This window comes from Oryctolagus cuniculus, chromosome 21 (assembly GCF_964237555.1).
Source record: "Oryctolagus cuniculus chromosome 21, mOryCun1.1, whole genome shotgun sequence".
Taxonomy (NCBI): domain Eukaryota; kingdom Metazoa; phylum Chordata; class Mammalia; order Lagomorpha; family Leporidae; genus Oryctolagus; species Oryctolagus cuniculus.
The window spans coordinates 990,567-1,010,228 of NC_091452.1; the positions used below are offsets into that span (position 1 = coordinate 990,567).

At 65.9% G+C, this 19,662-nt stretch overlaps 1 protein-coding gene across 10 annotated transcripts in view; it reads right to left on the reverse strand.

The window, feature by feature from the left end:
• The window catches only part of FBRSL1 (fibrosin like 1), a 53,853-nt gene that overhangs the window by 13,629 nt on the left and 20,562 nt on the right, over positions 1–19,662 (reverse strand). For 6 of the 10 annotated variants that reach the window (XM_070065717.1, XM_070065718.1, XM_070065721.1 and 3 more), the window contains 3 exons: positions 15,499–15,603; positions 14,271–14,348; positions 4,327–4,356 (listed from right to left, as the gene is read on the reverse strand). In XM_070065717.1, coding sequence (XP_069921818.1) covers positions 4,327–4,356; positions 14,271–14,348; positions 15,499–15,603 — 213 coding nt within the window. The remainder of the gene's footprint in view (positions 1–4,326; positions 4,357–14,270; positions 14,349–15,498; positions 15,604–19,662) is intronic. The other 4 variants (XM_070065720.1, XM_051836849.2, XM_051836844.2 and 1 more) reach the window with 1 other exon arrangement.

Consider the following 19,662-nt stretch of genomic DNA (forward strand, 5'->3'; position numbering starts at 1 on the left):
CCCTGAGCCCCACCTGCCCACACCTGGTCTGGTAGTAAAACGAGGCCTTGGGAGCCTGGGTCGGGCCTGCTCTTGCTTTAGTTTGGAAGGGGAAGCAGCTGGCAGGGCGCCGATAGCGAGAACACGCACGGTCCCAGGACGTCACTGCTCCGTGGGACAGGTGTGCTGGGAGCACACGCTGCCCAGTGCAGTGCCGGGTGCCGGGCTCTCACAGTGGAAGAGGCAAAGGCCACTAGCTCAGGGCTGCCACCTGCGAACAAGCTGTCAGCAAGCAGGCACAGGGGCTGGACTGGAGGTGTGGCCACGTGACAGGGACGCCCGTGGGCCTAGAGAAGAGTGAGGGCCTGCGCGGGCACAGGCTGTGTGGACAGGACTCTGTGGGCCTGTCCTGGAGCAGAGGCACATGCCAGGACCTCCTACACACGTACACGTGGCGTGACAGCCTCCATGCCGACGGGAGAACGTGAGTTCAGGGTGGGGAGCCCGTCCCCACGTCACATGTTCAGACCGCAGGAGCCCTGGCCGTCAGAGTCGCCCTCAGTGGGGCCGGGGGCTTGTTGCCTGGCCACACGGACCTAGGCCTAGATCAGTGCAGGAAGGAGGCTGGCTGGAGCAGGTGTCGTGCAGGAGCTGTCCCGGGGAGACCGAGGTGGGGCCCTGAGGGCACCTGAGCCCACCCCCTCCCTGCAGAGGCTGCTCCGGGCTAGATCTTGGCCGCTTGCAACCTAAAGCCCCTGGCCTCCTCACCACTTGCCCTAGGCCTCATCTCAGAAAGCACTGTCCACCCTGGCATCAGCCCCACCTGTGACTGGAAGACGACAATGCCCATCCTGGGAGCCATGGACACGCTCCGTGGGCGCAGAAGGGCCTGCAGGTGGGATTGGTTAGGGAGCCGGAGACAAGGGTGACCCTGGGTCACCTTAGGGCAGTGACTCCTCACAGAGTAATCATCATGGAGGTGGCATTAGCCAAGACGCATGGCAGCCACTCAGCTGGGAAGGGCAGGAGATGGGCCCCGCCCTGGGCACCTTGGTTCCAGCCAGGGAGTCCCGTGGCCAGTGGCTGCCCGGCCTCTGTGAGCAGTGGCTTGTTGTGGCGGCTGTGCGACACGGACCCCACCATGATCTGCCTCCCTGCCTCAGCCAGGTCCTGACTGCACCTGACGCGCATCTGCCCGGCCGTGGGGCCTTGCTGTCCCTGGGGGAGCATCTGAGCAGCCCCCTCCCGGGCCTGCCTGCGCTCGGCCCCTTGCTGAGCAGAGTCCACCCGTCTGCCTGTGTCTGTCTGCACTGGTGCTTCTGACGTGTGCAGGGCACCAGCCAGCACCCCGAGGTGGCCTGTGAGCCCCACGTCAGACACCTGCTCTGCCCTCGCCCTCACCTGCCCCCTCCAACAAGAAACAGGCAGAGAGGGGGCTTGCTGCAGGGTCTGGGTGGGATGGGGCCCATCCTGTCAGGCTCTCAAAACCAAGGCAACCATGAGCAGGACTCCAAACTCAGTATACCCAGCGCAGGCTAAGTTTTGAGTTGCTAGTTCTGCGCAGCCTCTGATGATGGCACAGACATCCAAAGACCCCTGGCAGAAAAGCCGTCCCCTCCCCACTGAAGGATCCCACCCAGTGCTGGGGGTGTTCCCTTCCTGGTGGGCGTCCCTGGAGGCCGTGGGGCTTGGCCTTGGCCGCGACCTGGGAGGTGGGACGGGCAGCTGGCACGTTTTCACACCCTATTTTTTCAGTAAGAAAGTGGTGAAGACACCAGTCCCAGACTGCCCAGGGAGCCACATGGCCACTGGCACTCACCGTGTCCCCACCAGGGCTGTGCCAGGGGTACTTAGCAGGCACCATGAGAAGGGGGTGCAGGAGGTGCCGTGGGGGGTGCAGGAGGCTCCATGGGGGGAGGGCGCAGGAGGCTCCGTGGGGGGAAGAGGGGGATGCAGGAGGCTCCATGGGGGGGAGTGGGGGTGCAGGAGGCTCCATGTGAGGGAGGGAGCATACAAGAGTCCTCATGAGGGGGAGGGGAAGGAGTGCAGAAGGCTCTGTGGGGAGAGTTGGGTACAGGAGGCTCCGTGGGGGGAATGGGGGTGCAGGAGGCTCCGTGGGGGGAGTGGGGGTGCAGGAGGCTCCGTGGGGGGGAGTGGGGGTGCAGGAGGCTCCGTGGGGGGAGTGGGGGTGCAGGAGGCTCCGTGGGGGGGAGTGGGGGTGCAGGAGGCTCCGTGGGGGGAGTGGGGGTGCAGGAGGCTCCGTGGGGGGAGTGGGGGATGCAGGAGGCTCTGTGGGGGGAGTGGGGGATGCAGGAGGCTCTGGGGGGGAGTGAGGGTGCAGGAGGCTCTGGGGGGAGTGGGGGTGCAGGAGGCTCCGTGGGGGGGAGTGGGGGTGCAGGAGGCTCCGTGGGGGGAGTGGGGGATGCAGGAGGCTCTGGGGGGAGTGGGGGTGCAGGAGGCTCCGTGGGGGGAGTGGGGGATGCAGGAGGCTCTGGGGGGGAGTGAGGGTGCAGGAGGCTCTGGGGGGAGTGGGGGTGCAGGAGGCTCTGGGGGGGAGTGGGGGTACAGGAGGCTCCGTGGGGGGGAGTGGGGGTGCAGGAGGCTCCATGTGAGGGAGGGGGCATACAAGAGTCTTCATGAGGGGGAGGGAAAGGGGTGCAGAAGGCTCTGTGGGGAGAGTTGGGTGCAGGAGGCCCCGTGGGGGGGAGAGGGGGGTGCAGAAGGCCCTGTATGAGGGAGGGGGCATACAAGTCTTCATGAGGGGGAGGGGGATGCAGGAGGCTCCGTGTGAGGGAGGGGGCATACAAGAGTCTTTGTGAGGGGGAGGGGAAGGGGTGCAGGAGGCTCCATGGTGGGGAGTGGGGGATGCAGGAGGCTCCGTGGCAGGGAGAGGGGGGTGCAGGAGGCTCCGTGGGGAGAGGAGGCCCCGTCCACCGTGTGAGGACAGATGCCCACAGTGTGTCCTGATGTCTGGCAGAACTCACAGTGGTCCCTGAGGGTGGGCGAGGCCCCTAGCCTTCCTGGTGCCCAAGCCCCGGTCGCCAACCCTGCCAGCCTCCCCGTGACCCACCCGGAGCGCAGGTGGCCGTGCAGGGACTGCTGAGCAGCCCGCCCAGGTACGAGGAAAGGCTGAGCTCCCAGGCCCCCCGAGCCCCAGCTCCACTCCCACCCCAGTGCCCGTGTCCCCCGGACAAGAGCCCGCAGCGGTGGACAGATCCTGTCCACTCTGCCGCTGCACTCGCTCGCCGCGCAGCCAGGCACACAGGGCAGGGCTGCCTCTGCCGCCTCATCGCAGCTGCTGCCATGCCCCAGAGCGGGGGCCACGTGTGGCCACAGCCAGCCCAGCCCGTCCCCGCCTGTTTGCTCACCCAGAGGCAGCAAAGTGTGGGCCACAGTATCAGGTGGTGACGGTTCCTCCCCTCAGGGCTGGGGACAAGGCAGACTGCCTGGATGGTGCTGGGCTGATGGCCACACCCTGCTTGGCACACAGCCGGCACTTGAAAGACACTGCCGACCCCGGCTCCACTCACAGAGGGTCAGCAGTCGGCTAGCGACAAAGGCCCCTGAGCCCCAGGCCCAGCGGTGGCCCTGGCCTTGCCGCTGCTGCAGGACTGCAGCCCCAGAGGTGGCCGCTGTGGTGGCTCCAGGAGGAACCTGCTCCTGTGCCCAGTGCCTGAACTGAGCGAGTCTGGGGGCCGGGGGACTCAGCCGTGCCTTAAAGGTGAGGGAGGCCACGCAGCTCAGGGGCCACAGTCCCCAGGGGCTCCCAACGGCAGCTTTGCTGGGGCAGCGCTCAGGGCTAACGGCCCCCAGCAGTTGGCTGGCCAGGAGCGAGGCTGGGTGCGGCCAGAAGGCACAGTGGCCCTGGCACAAGGCACCCCGTGTTGAGTGTTCACCCTGCAGTCAGAGAGCCTGGGTGGCCCACAGAGCAAAGCTGTCATCCTCCAAGGTGACACCCCCAGCTGGGAGAACCCCCACCAGCACCCACCAGCCTGCCTCGATCAAAAGGCAGGAGTAGGGGCCAGCACTCTGGCGAGTGGGTAAAGCCGCCGCCTGCAGTGCCGGCATCCCATATGGTCGCCAGTTCGAGTCCCGGCTGCTCCTCTTCTGGTCCAGCTCTCTGCTATGGCCTGGGAAAGCAGTAGAAGATGGCCCAGGTCCTTGGGCCCCTGCACCCACGTGGGAGACCTAGAGGAAGATCCTGGCTCCTGATTGGCACAGCTCCAGCTGTTGTGGCCATTTGGGGAGTGAACTAGCAAATGGAAGACCTTTCTCTCTCTCTCTGCCTTTCTAATAAATAAATCTTAAAAAAAAAAAAAAACGCAGGAGGGGAGGGTTGGGCCTTACCTTGTCGTCCACACCACTCTCGCTGTCACACTGCAGGCAGAAAGAGAGAGAGAGAGAGGTGAGTGGGGCCTTCATACCTCCAGCGCCACCTGCCCGGGCACAGGACACATGATTATGGGAAAGGCGAGCCACAGGAGGGGTGGCAGTGGAAGAAGGAAGGGGCCCAGGACAGGGCTATGCTGGCCAGACCTCAAACCAGGCCCTGAGTGGGCAAAGAGGCCCCCCAGCGCCAGGACCCGAACCCAGGCGGCTTCACCAGTCAGCCCCACCTCCAACACAAGAAGCCCCAACCCCAAGCCAGCCTGGACTCCCTTGGGGCCCACCTATGTGGTGAGCTCTCTGGACAGAGGTCACGGGACCCCGGAACACAGCGGCTCCTCCCTCCTCCAGGAGGCCCCAGCTCCCTCACTCCTCAGGCAAGTACGAGGGGCAGCCGGGGACGCCAGGCCCAGGCCAGCCTGTGGCTGCGGTCAGGTGGCACAGCCGCGAGGGAGGAGTTTGCGTCACGGCCTGGGAACCGCAGCAGCTCTCTGGAAGAGCTGAGGGAAAGAAGCAGCTGTGGGTACGTCGTGCTCACGTCCATTGAGCCATGGCCAAGGGCACAGCCCTGCAGGACGCACAGGGGCTGACCCTGAACACCGGCTGCGACTGCCCACTCTACCTGCCACTTGCCGCAGCCGGACAGCGCCTCTGCTGCTCAGGCACGAGTGACCTGCACCGCAGGCTTGCCCTGGAGGGACCCTGGCCCAGAAGTGCCGTCCACATGGCGCTGTCCCTGCTCTGCACACTGGACTCGGGGGCTGGTGAGGAGATCCAGGCAGGACTGCCAGGCTCTGAGGAACAGCATGTGGGTGTGGGGGAGGAGGCTGACCACACACTGAGCTCGCCTGGCTGGGCTGAGAGCAGGGGTTGCAGCCTAGGGCGGGGGAGTTGACCGGGCTGCCTTGGGAGAGGCCTGCAGGGCTGTCAGGTTCCTGCCTGGCCTCTGAGCTCTGCCAGCGCCCACCGTGGGGGAAGATGGCAGCTCACGAAGATCTAGAACGTTGTCCAGAGTCCCCGCGGCGTTGGGTTTACTGCACCCAAGGTGAGCGCAGATCTCAGAACCAAGCACACAGCAGGAACATGAGCCAGGCCCGGGCATGGCTGGCGTCTGCTGGACCAAGGCTGGACAAGGCCACCTTCACAGCAGCGGGGAAGGAGCTGCCTGAGGGGTCTCCGTGGGGATGGGGATGGGACTGGGCAGCGGCCTGGGGGCCACCTCGGCTGGGCCACCCTGGGTGAGTCCCGCAGCGTCTCCACGCGTTCACGCCTCTGTGAGACAGGACAGCAGCCGTCTCCAGGGTTGCTGTGCAGGCCGGACACAGGGCGGTGCGGGGCACGTGCCAGCCGGTGTGCACCCTGCCACGCGGCTCAGCCAGGCTGTGTCCCCCTGCCCCGGGGCAGAATGGGTACAGTGAGGCAGGGGATCAGTGCCCACGGACGTTCACTCCACACCACGAGGCCCTGGACCTTCCTCCCCAGCCTCCCCTTACCCTGGGATGCCAAGGGAGGGGGACCTGAGGAGCATGGGAGTGCCAGGGCCTGTGTGAGTCCTGGCTCTGACCGTGACAGGTGAGGAGCAGGCCAAGGCTAGGAAGTGGCACTGGCCCATTTCACAGAAGAGAAAATAGAGGCTCTGAGGGTAAAAGGATTGACCATGGCCACATGGCTGGCCCGATGGGGCTCAGAGATGAGTCCAGGCCTTGGAACTGGGGGCCTGAGCTCTACCCAGTGCAGGCAGCACTCTGGGCCTGCAGAACTGGTGAGGGTGGGGCAAGGAGGGGAGCCCTCCTACCCACTGTGAGGGACCCCACCCAGGTGGCCTGTGTTGTGGTGGCGTCCCTGGGGAGGCCTGAGCCTGGTTCTGGTGCTGCCACTGTGAGCCCAGGGACAGCTCTACAAATGCCAGAAGCAGTCCTGAAGCAAAGATGACCGACAGGGACCAGCACCGAGGCCCGGGCAGTGTGGTTTCCCGGGAACTGGAGGAAGGTGGCTCCTAGGGCTAAACAGATGCCCCCCGCCCATACCACGTGGCTTCTCGGGATCCCAGGGCAAGGGGTCGGGGAGACCACAGCTGCCTCCTGCCTCCACGCAGTGGACAGAGACTCTGGCTCCAGGGGACACAGGAGGCCGGAGAGGGGCAGGGGAGGAAGCAGAGTGGACCTACAGCAGGGCTGCAGTGGCAGGACTGGGACCGAGGGTGCAGGTGGCCAGGCAGGGCCAGACATGGTAGGAGCTGCGGGCAGCCACGAGGGCCGCTGGCAGGAGCTGGTATGCTGGGAGCGTCGGCCGACCTCTCACCTTCCTCCTGTCTAGCCTTGACGCCCGATGGCCTGGAGGACTCGTCTGCCTGGCCTGGCATAGGGGCCCCACCCTACAGTGTGTGGCAGCCCACCCAGGGCACAGCTGGAGGGGGTGGGGCCTGAGCCTTGAATACAGGCTCTGCGGCCCCAGGAGTGAAATCAAATCCACACCTGATGAGATTTGCAGACAACGGAGGGTCCCGAACACTTTAAAGCACCGGGCCCGTGTGTGGCGCAGTGGGTAAAGCCGCTTGTCCCCTATGGGTGCCGGTTCCCATTTAGGCTGCCTTGCTTCTGGCCCAGCTCCCTACTTAATGGCCTGGGAGAAGTTGGGGAAGATGACCCGAGCGCTTGGGCCTCGGCGACCCCTGTGGGAGACCCAGATGAAGCTCTTTGCTCCTGGCTTTGGCATGGCCCAGCCCTGGCCGTTGAGGCCATTGTGGAGAGAACCAGCAGCCCTTTCTCTGTCTCCCCAACTCTGACTTTCAAAAGAAAGAAGTCTTAACAAAGAAAGGAAGCACAGTGAGGGACTAAGTGCCCATTCAGCAAGCACTGAGGTTACTCGGCCTCCTGGGCAGGCCTGGCCGTGGGCGCCCTGTGCTTCCCCAGTGGCCTGGCCCTGCCCTCCGGGGCCTCCCACCTACATCGGCCCTTCCTGCCCGAGGCACGGTGGGCAGTGAGTCCATGGGGACGTGGTGCTGGCGTTTCTCCCTGCTGGCCCTAGGCCTCCTGGAGCACCCCTGGACTGGCCTTGGGGGCGGTATCTGAGGGGACCTGTGTGCCGTGGGGCCTGGGACGACAGGGAAACCAGCCCGGAGAACAGCCGCCCCTCCCCACTTGCCTCAACTCTCAACTCATCAACAGGAAAACGGTTTGGGGCTCCTTCCAGCCACACACAAGCTCATCTGAGGGGCCCCCAAAGGTGGCCGGGGTGGCTCCTGTCCCGTCCTTGGCTGTCAGCATGGGGCCCTCACACCACGCCACACGCGAGAGCCCTGCCCTGCCCGATAGTGCTTGTGCCAGGCTGGTCTCCTCAAGGCACGTGCAGGGCCCAAGCCAGATACTGTCTTCACGCTGTCCCTGTGGTCACCAGGACTGGGGCACTCAGCGCGGGGGCTGTCCTGCAAGGGCGTGTGGCCCGGTGCCTCACATTCTGGGAAGCTCTGGGGTCGGAGCAGACCTGTTCCACACACACTCTGACCTAACCCTGCTCTGAAAACTGCGAGGCTACTTTGCACTTGCTCGGATGCCGACTCCTCTGCCTGCCCGGGGCGGTGCGCCCCGTCTCAGAGGCACGTCACCGACGGCGCAGATGCTTGCTTTTAGTTCCGTGTCTCCAGCTACAGGGTGGGTTTTGTCCCCTACGCTCACTGTGACTGGTGAGGTGGGGGGACCCCTGTTCCCCAGGCTGTCCTGCACCCCGATGAGTCCCAGCCGTGCCTGCCTCGCCAGGTGACCGTGGTGAAGTGTGCACAGGTCACATGGGCACAGCGAGGTGGGTGCCCGCTGGCCCGAGCTCCCTCTCTTGGACACTGTGCAAGGCCTGGGCTCTGTGAGCTTTCTCCAACCCTCTGAAAACCTGGGTCCCTGCACCCGGGCAGCCCGCCCACGCTCCTTTTCTCCTAGCCTCCTTGAGCACGCAGCCGGCTGGCACAGAATGACTAGGGCCTGTGTCAGAGGGGAGGCTCGCCCACCACAGCTGTGCTGGCGGAGGCCTGCACATCATTTATGACCAGGGGCTTCACCAGGGGCGGGGCTAATGCCTTGCCCCAGGACCGGCCTGGGTGGCCCCTCGTGCAGCTCATGCAGACACCCTGGGGTCTTCCCCACCAGGGCCCTGGGGCGCGGGGCCAGGTGGCTCACCCGGGTGCATGAGGTCCTGAGCCCCCAAGTGCACAGGTGGGAGGGCGTGGGTGGAGGTCTCTTGGCCCCCAGCTGCTCTGGGCTGCTCATGGGCCGGGGGACTGGCCGCCTGGCAACGACAGCAGTCACGTGGGCCAGGCTGAAGGACTCCCACAGGGCTGCAGCTCCGCAGGCGATGCCCCACCTCCCCCGTAACCCACTGACCAGTCTGCAGGGGTCAGAGGGCACAGCAGCCCGGGGTGGGGGGCAGTTCCTGGGACAGGGGCAGGCCCAGTGGGCGGAGCCTTGGCCAAGGCGCCCTCTGTCCTGCAGCTGGAGGGGCAAGAGGCTCCCAGGGCTGGGGAGGCACCTGGCACGGCCCCTCCTGGTGTCCATGGCCAACATCCAGTGCTGCCCAGGGCAGTGGCTTGGCTCCACCATCTCGAAGGCCCATGGGGAGGAACTGGGCAGCCTGCCTGGGCCTGGCGGGGAAGTGGTGCCTCAGCCACCATGAGGGACTTCCCGATTCCTGAGCTGCACAGACAGCTGGACGGGCCGGAAGCAGGACACCGACACCCTCACCGCAGCGAGGCGGCGGCCTGGGGTGATGGTTCTGAAGGAGAGGCGGAGGGTGGGGGAGAGCGATGGACATGCAGGCGCCCCCAGAGCCTGGGCTGCTCTGGGACAGCTTTGCCCAGCAGGAAGTGGCAGCAGAGAGCCTGGAGCCCGGCAACCACCACCTGGGAGGCCTGGCTGACCACCCCGAGGGGGCCCAGCGGAGGTTCTGGTCAGCTGCGGTCCCCAGTGGTGGCACGGCGGGCGGGTTCTGGCTGTGTCTCACTTGTGGGCCGTTATCCTTCTGAAACAAAATACTCTGGGCTGGGGGTGGGGTCCAAGTTGAGGCAGCAGGAATGGCTCAGGAAATTGGGTTCCTGGCCCTCTGCGCTGGCGCCCGGCCGGGCCCTAGGGTTGCAGGCATTTGGGGAGTGAACCCACAGAGGGGATCTCGCCATCTCTGTCCCTCCCTCTCGTGCTCGCTCAGCCGTCACTAAGACAATGTGGCTCCTGCCTTCAGCAAGAAGCTGGCTGGTTTTATTGCTTTTGTACACACGACAGCCACTCTGAAGAGGCCCACGGCAGGAAGTATAGTGAATGCCACAAGCCTTCCTCAGGAAGACAGTGCCACGGAGGCGCCACGCGTGGGCACCCCCAGGACTCAGGAAGGGGTGAGGGAGCCCTGGCCCTCACTGCACTGCCCTGTCTGATGCTTCAGGGGCAGGGGCAGTGGGGGAGGGGCCCGGCCCACTGCTGCAGTAGAAGGGACAGCCCCAGCCACACCTGCTCATGACGCCCCTGGGGGATGGGGCGGGGGGCTCCCCAGGCCCACGTCACACACAGGAAACTGAGACTCGGGGGCGGCATGGTGAACCCAGGTTCCTGCAGGATGGGCGCCTGGCTGCTCACAGACACCTGCACCGTCTACCTTCCTGCACGGCTGGCCAGGGAGGGGCTGGGCTCTTCCACGGAGGATTTGTCCTCAGTGGCCCCTCGGGGACTCAGGAGCAAAGCAGCCATCCTGAGACCAGGAGCCGCCTCCGTGGGACTGCACTGTGGGGTGCTGAGGGCTGGCCCGCTGTGGTCTGCAAGGTACCCTCCCCCACCCAGAGCACAACAAGCCCATGGCGGAGGCGGAGTTGAGGTGCCAGGCCAGAGGGGAGGCGGGGCCTGGGAGCAGGAGCACCAACAGCAAGGGCCAGCAGCAGGGACTCTCCCACCAGCTGGAGTTGGGGGAGGTGCCTGTCCTCAGCAGGGGACAGGCCTGGGGGCCCCTGAGTGCAGCCTCAAGCTCGTCACCAGGCAGTCTGCACCCGGCTGCTCTTCCACTCCCCTGCATGCTGCAGAGGGAGACCCTCCTGCACATGGCGGGTGCAGGGGCTGGGCAGGGCCTGCTCGGAGCTGGGGAGGCCTCCCGCCTCTGCCGCAAACCACAGCCCCCACGCCTAAGGGCTCCTGGCCTCAAGTCCCCCCTCTGCCTCTCCCTCAGCCTGACTTGTTCTGTAAGATAAGGTGTGGGGGCCAGCACTGTGGCCCAGGCCTGCAGCACCAACATCCCATATGAGGGTCGGTTCGTGTCCCAGCTGCTCCTCTTCTGGTCCAGCTCTCTGCTGTGGCCTGGGAAAGCAGTAGAAGATGGCCCAAGTCCTTGGGCCCCTGCACCCACGTGGGAGACCTGGAAGAAGCTCCCGGCTCCTGGCTTCGGATCAGCTCAGCCCTGGCCATTGCGGTCATTTGGGGGAATGAACCAGTGGATGGAAGACCTCTCTCTCTCCTGGTTCTACCTCTCTCTGTAACTCTGCCTTTCAAATAAATAAGATAAGGAGTGGGGGTGTGGTGCTGGGTGCAGCAGACTAAGCCAGCACCCGTGATGCCGCCATCCCACACGGGCGCTGGTTCCAGCCCCGGCTGCTCCATTTCCTTTCCAGCTCCCTGCTAATGCACCTGGGAACGCAGCAGCAGATACAGCCCTGGCCATTGCAGCCATCCGGGAGCGAACCAGTGGATGGTAGCGCACGCGCGCTCTCTCTCTGTAACTCTCTTTCAAATAAATAAATAAAAATACAATTAAAAATAAAATACGGTGGGGACGTCAAGGCTGTGACACTGCTACCTCCTGGCCCTTGCCTGTGGGCCCCAGTCCCATGGCCGTCACGTGGCACGTGGGCACAGCAGCCCCCAGAGGCCCCTGCGGGCACAACCCGAGCCCCACCCGGGCGCCCCTGTGCTGCGTGCACAGACTGACGGCCCTCACCCCACCCTCTGCGCCACCAGTGCTGGGGTGAGGGGCAGCAGGGGAGACAAGCCGGCCCTGGGGACGCAGGCGTCCTAACGGGCAGCTCAACCGCGAGGACAGCACTGCCCCTCGTAAGCGTGGCCTGTGAGCCCTGCCCAGCCCTGCACTGTCCTGGACCATCCAGCGTGCATGCCTGAACCACAGTGCCTGCGGGAGGTGGGCGGAGGAGGGAATGAGCCCATCTACAGCCCAGCCGAGAGCACCAAGCCTGCACAGACTGGAGGGACTGGCAAAGGCCCTTGAAGGTGCCGGGGCCCCCAGGCAGCAGCTAAGTCCTGATACGAGCCGGGCCTGGGGCTTCAGGGCGGCCAGAGCATGTGTGCCGGGCCACGGCCAGGGCTTTGGTTCTCAGGCCCAGGCCTTTGAGCCTGGCTGGGCCTCCGCGTCCTTGTGCAGAGCCCGGCAACACCAGGCCTTGAACATCCCCTCAGAGGGCTGGTGAGTGCCCCCAGCCATGACAACTGCTGCAGGGCCCAGGGTCCAAGCAGGGCGGCCCCCAGCGGGCAGGGGCAGGTACAGAGACTGCCCGGCAGAGGGGCAGGCTCATCTCGGAAGTAACGCGGGCCCCAGCTCCCACCATGGGGACCACAGACCCCTGTGCTTTCAGTCACAAGCTTCCAAATCAGCAAATGACCCTCATTCACCTCACGGTGCCAACCATCTCTGACGGCAGCTGGCGAGGCCACACCGAGCTCTGGGGACAAGCACAAACCAGAGGTCCGCAGGGGTCGATCTTGCCAGGCTGGGCCTCCCCACCCAGTGCAGGGACTGTGGGAGGGGAGCCAGGCTGAGGGTCCCCAGGGGGCCTGAGGTGCCAGTCACAGACACACACAGGTGGCAAGGGGTGCACACAGCACACCCCCCAGACATGTGATGGCATGTGGCCACAGACACACACATGTGCCTGAGCACCCGGGACGCTCCAAGCAGCACACACAGCCACAGACGCAGAAACGCAGGTCCATGCGGGATAGACACACAGGTGTGCAGGGACACAGACACAGACACAGAGAGACACGCAGGTCTAGAGAGAATCACAGGTCACCTCTGCTCAAGGCGTGCACAGCTCCACACAGGCTGCACCGCACACACACATGTCAACACACAGGCATGCACAGACAGAGCCAAACACACACATGTACACACGCAGGTGCACACACAATGTCAGCCCCACCCCGAGTGTGCACTCAGGTGTCTGAGGGTCCTACGAGAGTCCTGACCAGGAAACGGGGCCGTGGCCTCCCTAAGCCTGGACCTTCTAGCCCTCTGCCTACTTTGGGCCCCACCTGTCTGGGACCCTGCTGCCCACTTCCTCTGGGCACAGGTCACCTGAGCCGGCCCCAGGAAGGCTGGGCCTCCACCTGCTGGGGGCAGGGAGACCACTCCTGAAAAGGCAGGGCCCTGCTCCCAGCTGTCCACCTGGGGCCTGGACTCCCACCCGCAGCAGCTGGAGAGCACCCATGAGCTGGTGACAGTCTGTGGGGACGAGGCCACCAGGGCCAGAGTTGACCATCTGTACTGGCTCATGGCACGGGGCCCGTCTGCGTGCACCAGGATCCTTCTGAACACAGCAGAGTGCCGGTGCGCACCCAGGACCACCTGTAGATCGCAGGGGTCCTCCCAGGGTCCCCTGCTCTGACGGGCGTCCCCGGCCTGCGCTGCAGCACGGCCCCTCCCCGCCACCATCTGTCGAGCAGCTGGCAGGCTCATCACCGGTTTCTCCAGGGAACACTCAAAGCCATGTTGGGGGAGGAAACCTGCAGACAGAGGGGTCACCCAGTGGTCAAGGCCCCAGCCACCTGAGGACCGCAGCTGGGCTGCCTCACGGGAGCGTCCCAGTGTCCAGCCACTCTGGCCTCTCCAGGACACGTGTATGCCTCCCTGGCAGCCGGAGCTCAAGACCCACGCCTCACCCTAGGCATGCTCAGTCCTGGCATGGGGGACCCCACATTCTTCCTGGCCATGGGAATCGGGTGTGGAGACCCGGCTCAGCTCTCACCAGCCTCCCAGAGTGCTCCCACCCCACCCTCGCTCGCACTGCCTCTGCCCCGGCCTCCCCCCACAGACCCCCCACCACCACCACCACCACACAGCACGGTGCAGGCACAGCCCCACTGGCAGCTCCCAGGAGCCAAGTGCGTGATGACATGGCTGACCGCACCACCCATGGGGACACCAAGGACAAGGCGCCCTGTCTCAAGTCCTGACGAGGGGCCACTGTCCCCGAAGGAGGCGAGCCTGGCTGCTCCGGGAGGAGGTGAAAGGCTGAAGGTGGGCCCAGGGCTCCTCGGGAAAGGGGCCGGCGTGGGGGCGGGCTAGGCCATGGTCACACACGGCCGCTCACTCCTGCTCCTCACAGTGGCAGGGGCTGTGGGGGGCTGTGCCGCCAGCACATGCCAACTGGGGCAGCCCTCCCAGGCAATTAACGGGTTAATTACATGCCCCATAAAGGCAGCTGTGCTTTAGAGGAGCGCAGGCTGCTGGGATAATGGGCAGAGTCCAAGCCCCACCCTCCAACAGCCAAAGGGGCTGAGAGCTGCAGAAGGGGCTTCTGGCGCTGGGTCCTGTGACGTCACCAACGTCTGCTACTCGAGGGAGAAAGAAAGGAAGGTGGGAGGAGGGTGCAGGGGCCGGGCTCTGCCCAGGGACGTGGGACAGGCACTGGCAGAGACACGTGGAGCCCAGGTCTCTCAGGCTGGTCCAAGGAGGGAGGGGTCGGGTGGGGAGGACAGCTGCCCACAGCTCCCAGGTTCCCAGAGGACCCCGGAACTGCATCCTGACCTCCCTGCTCCCCAGAGCCCTTGCCCAGCCCGCCCCCCGGCAGCCTCGTCCACCCTGTGCCCACCCCACTGTTGCAGGGACCAGAACAAGCTGGGGCTCCGGAGGGGCAGGGTGCAGGGGCTGCGCACCCAGGTCAGGGAGCCACTGGGTACGTGAGCCGGGAGACTTACGGAGTAGCCTCTCCCGGAGACCGCCTGTGCCGAGCTCTGTGGAGGGAGGAAGAAGCGGTCAGAGCCCTGTCCCCGACAGCTCCCGCTGCTGCAGCAGGGACCCAACCAGCCAGTCACACCCTCCCCTCCGTGAGGGCTGCAGCCACGGGGAGGAAGACAAGAGCTGCGCCAGTGGGACCCACCGCCTGCTGGGACGCCGCCTGGGGCCTGGCCCGTGAGCCTGTCTCTGGCCCAGTAGGGGCTGGTGGCCTGGGAGAGGCCCCCACACCAGCACCCTCGGTGGGTCCACGGCCCTCCTAGGGGCAAGGCCCTGCTGGGCACGCCCCTCCAGGGAGGCAGGGAGACTGTGGGGCCCAGAATCTCAGCCCCGGGTCCAAGCCCCACACCTCCCCCACTTCCTCCCTGTGCTGGGAAGCCGGGGAGCTCCCTCTGGTTCAAGTGGGCCTGAGGCCTGTCCGGATGACTGTTGGGCCCTCCAGCCGCAGGGCCTCCCCCAGCCTGCTCTCCCATCTGTGGCAATGGGGCCGGGAGCAGCGCAGGCATGGCTGACGTGAGGATGAGGCTGCTCACTCAGCCCAGTCCTGCAGAACACGAGTACTGCCCTCCTCCCCTGCAGGAGCTGGGTCTGACCCCTCTGCCCCCCCAGCCCCTGGTCCCCATCACACCCCTGCAGTGAGCCCCCCACACCCCGCGAGGTAAGCTCTGAGCCTGAGCCCTGGGTGTGGGTCCTGGTCACTGACAGCTCCTGCCTGGCCTTCCCAGCTCCGGGCCCCTCACTGTGACTGCTGGCTGTCCCCTGGGGACCCGGGGGTCTGTTTCCTCAGCGCTCCATGCCCCTCCGCCCGGCAGTGTCAGCCCCTACACAGAATCGGTGCAGGCGCACGAGAACAGCCGCCCACCTAACAGCTCCAGGCCAGCTCAAGGTAGCGAAAGCACTTGTAATGACGTGATAACGCGTCTCTCGCCCAGGCCACCCGAGGCTGGCGTGTCTGTCCTGCCTGCTCTCCTGCTCCCACCACGGCCGCCAGCCACGGGCCATGGCCAGGGCCAGGTTACCCTTTCACACGGGCTCCCGTGCAGGCGACTGCTGTCCGTGAGGAGCCGGCTGTGGCGAGGGCAGCGAGCTCACCGCCAGCACCACGCCTCCGCGTGACGTGACCTCCCCAGGGTGCTGGGGGCTACTCACGTCACTGAGCTGGTCCCGGGAGCTGCTGCGCTGGGAGCTGGTGGCTTCTAGGATGCTGTCCTCGTCACTGTTCCGGTCGCCCCCTCTGGACATGGCCACCTTCACCTGGGGCAGGGAGAGACACCGGCTCAGGCAAACACACACCTGACCCTGCCGGCGCCGAGCCGCCGGCCGGGGTTGTGTGCACTCTCCTCGCCGCTGACCCCAGCCCTGAGGATGTGGTGCACTGCTGTGGGCAGGGTCCCTGAGGGCCTGCGGCCTGGGGGGAGGGGCAGCAGGACGGGCAGAGCTCGCCAGGGGAGCAAGCCACTCCCGCCGTCCCCAGCCCTCTCATCCCTGAGGTGGGACAGACCCAGAAGAGGAAATGGCACCAAGTGACAAGTGACATCGGAACACTTATCAGCTCTGTCCTCCGACGTCCACGGTGAACCCACAGGGTCCAGTGAGGCAAAGGTCCCCGGTGGAGGTGGACTGGGTGGGGAAGATGGGGCCAGGGTCCCTGCTGCTGAACCCAGCCCAGCCCCTAAAAGCCACCAGGTGTCACCATCCTCTGGGCCCGGCACAGTCTCTGCACAGGCAGAAAACTCCTGTTGAGTGACAGCTGCTGGCCCTGCTGGACGTCAGTGGACTCAGGGTCCGTGAGTCTGTGCAGGGAAGCAGGACCTGAACCCTAACCTGGCACTTCTCTAAGCGGGGTCCCTGGACCAGCAGGTCAGCAGCACCTGGGAGCTGGTCAGGGCACCTGTCAGTGGCAGCAGGGAGGGCTGGGACGCGGGGTGCCTGTGCTCTCTGCACAAGGACCAGCAGGGGAAGGTGGAAGCGAGGCTTGGAACACACATGCCTGCTGCCCAGGGCGGAGGCGGGCGGCTCGCTGCTTCACACACCTGGCACGGGGACAGCTTGCTCTGACTCCAGGGTGCAGTCTGGCAGGCTCCAGAGTCCCACCTCCCTGGGCCCCTGCCACCCACGGGAGCACCTGGAGGCCCTCTCCTCAGCACGGGTGCCCGGCCCTCCCCTCTAAACCGGGGAGCCGAGTGGGTGTGGCTGTGTGTAGTCTGGGCCTCCCTCCCCTGCTCTGAGGTTGCCTCCAAGGCCACAGCTCCCTGCCCAGCCCTGTGGCCCTGGCCAGGGCAGACCTCCCGCCTGCCGGGCTGCTCACTCAGCACAGCAGGGGGCAAGGCTGACAGCGGGTCACGTGGTCAGTGGCCCTAAGAGCCTCCCCTCCAGCGTTGGCACCACAGCCTGTGCCTCGGGCCCTTCCCCCTCCACCCTGGGGCCGAGGGGGACCCCACACGTCCCAGGACGAAAGGCACCACGTGCACATCTGACTTGGGTGTGAGGGTGGAGGAGGAGGCCGCCATGGCTCAAAGTTTGCTGTGGTCCTGGGACATTTCTCTTCACCTCTGGGGTCCTCCCCTGTGGTGCGCTGGCCCCCGGGGGTGGGGGCGGAGGAAGCAGCAGCTCCACATCAGCCCACTCTCTCAGGCCTGGGCCCCCCTAGTGTCTCCCCGCTAAGGCACAGCTGTGGTCTTGCTCTTGCCGCAGGCAGGGGTGGGAAGTGACAGGTGGGAGTTTGGGGCACAGGCCCCAGGCCAAGGGGAGAGGGGAGCAGAGCCTCGGGGATCCCACACTGGAAGGTGTGGGGTCCTCAAGAGAGAGGCCAGCAGTGCTCGCGAGCCTCACCAAGCTGACCTACGGCCCCTCCCGTCAGGTCCCTGGCCCACAGCAGATCAAGCTCAGCAGGACCCGGCTTCGTCCTGCCAGGCGGCACAGGTCTGTCCCCGGCTGTGGGCATCCAGGATGGGGTGGGAGCTGCAGCCTGCGACCCTCCAAGTCACAGGGGCCCTCCCTGTCCTTTCTGGGCGGAGCGAGTCCAGACAGGACACTGTGAGGGGTGGGAAAGGACATGGGACACGGCGGCAGCGTGACCCAGACAGGCGCCCGCCACAGCACAGGCAGTGCTTGTGCCCCACGGGTGACGGGGTGGGGGTGGGGCAGGTCAGGCCCCTGGCACCAGACCTGCTGCTGAGCGAGGGAGGCCTGGCCCACAGCCCGGTGAGGTACGGGACACGGCCTGGGGTGCGGAGGGGACAAGTCCCGTGTCAGGGAGGGGAGCCCAGTGGGGATGCCACCCGTGTCCATGGCCTAAGAGCTCACACAAAGGCTGACTTGCCAACCTCCCAAGCCCTTAGCAACTGGCACCCACCAAACTGGCCATCGGTCTAATAGGCTAGGCGATGCCCAAGACCAGTGGGCAGCATTTGCCTGCAGGCTGGGGAGTCCCAGAGTCCTCTCACAGGCCCCAGCCTCACCTAGGGGAAGCAGCTGCCTCTCGGGCTGGTGGCCGAACACACTGGCTACAGACAGGACCCGAGGGCGAGCCAGGCAGAGGCCCTCGCGGGCCGTGTGGGGATTTCCTGAGGCATCCCTGCTCGAAGGGGGAAGGCAACCCTCAGCCCCCAGAAGCAAGCCTGCAGGACACAGTCAGGCACACGGGTCCACACGCGTGCATGCGCCCCTATGGAATCAGGGCACACGTGGGGCCACACATGGACCCCAACCTGCCTGGTGACCTGCTGGCCCCAGGTGCACCCAGACACAAGGGCCCCACGAATGCCACAGGCTCACTCCCAGATGCTGCGCTCCTGCCCTGGGTGCACGCTCTCCTGCCCACAGCGCACAGAGGTGCAGGACACACAAGGCCCCCTCCGAGCCCGTGTGCAGGCTGAGCGGAGGGTGCCGCCCTGGCAAGCACGCTCCACAGGCAGAGCTGCAGAGGCGGCAGCCCCGGCGTCTCCCACGTGGGCTAACACCCGGGGGGCACTCACGCCCGGATGAGGCCACCAGCTCAGCCTGCGTCCTGCCTGGCTGCCCTCTGCGCTGTGGGCCTGGGGGGAGGAGGGGGCACCTGCTCCCAGCAATGAGGGGCAGGGGCGAGCCCACTTGGTGGCGGCTCCCTCAGACTGGCCAGGCCTCAGGCAGGTCTATGGGAGGGGGGACCCTGGAACCCTGCGTTGGGCTGGGCTACTGTCCTGGCAGAAGACAGGAACCAGCGCCCCAGGATCCACTCCAGCTGTCTCTCCGTGTCCACATGGACACAGAGTCTGCTCACACGAGTGGCCATCTGGTCCCCCCAGTCTCCACCCACTTCCTCTTAGGACATACACCCCCTCCCGGGGCACTGGCTCTCAGCCCTGGTGCATGCTGGTTCCCTGGGGACTTCAGAAACTCCTGGCTCTCCAGGGCCACAAGCCCTGCCAAGCGGCCTGCCATGACGGTGGCTTCTTGGCCATGAGCTGAGCAGAGGCCTGCGCTGGGCTGCATTGTCTGGGGCTGGGGGTAAAGAGGCTGAGGGGGCTGGGCTGGGCTCACTCAAGGGACGCGCGTCCCAGGCGTGTTCTGGGAGTTCCTGCAGCAGGTGCCGGTGACGCTGTCCTCATCCTGCCCCGCCCCCACAAACAGGCTGCTCCTGTGCTCTGGAACCCCCCAGGGGCAGGGTCCCAGCGCTCTGCCCACAAAGCCCTCGAGTGTGCCCAGGCCCGCCTGACCCCCATGGGCTCTCACACCTGGGGAGGCTGAGTCTGGCCACCCAGGACTGCTGCATGCTCACCCTGCCCCTTTCTCCCGCTGCAGGTGGCACCAGGTGCACGTCAGGCTCTGTACTAGGCGCCCTCCCACTAGCACTCCAAGGGCAGGGTCTGCTGCAAGCAGGCCTGGGCGCAAGGAAGGCCGCGTCCCTGACAGCATCCAGCCCAGCAAAGCTGCCGGCTTCACATACAGTCCACCAGCCACCCTCACACAAGCAGGGAGGCCGCAGCCGGGCACCCAGGCTGGGGCTGGCTCTGCACCGGGGCAGCGCCTTCTGGGAGCACTGGACACTACACGCCCTGCAGGGAGGACAACGCCCTCATGGCTCCAGAAATGGGCAACTTGACGGCGTCCTCCGGGCTGACTCTGCTCGGGCTGGAGCCTTGCTCCCTCCCGAAGCCTTCCTGGTGCTCCACCCACCCCTGTGAGCCAGGACAAGGCAGGTTCCCATGGGTTCTTTCCACAGTCCCTCTGGAAGCAGTGTGACTGCCTGTGTGCTGGTCCCCCGTCAGACTGGTGCCCAGGAGGCACGGGCAGCCTCGCCCTGCCTACTCAGCTTGGGAGGCTGTGTGCTGG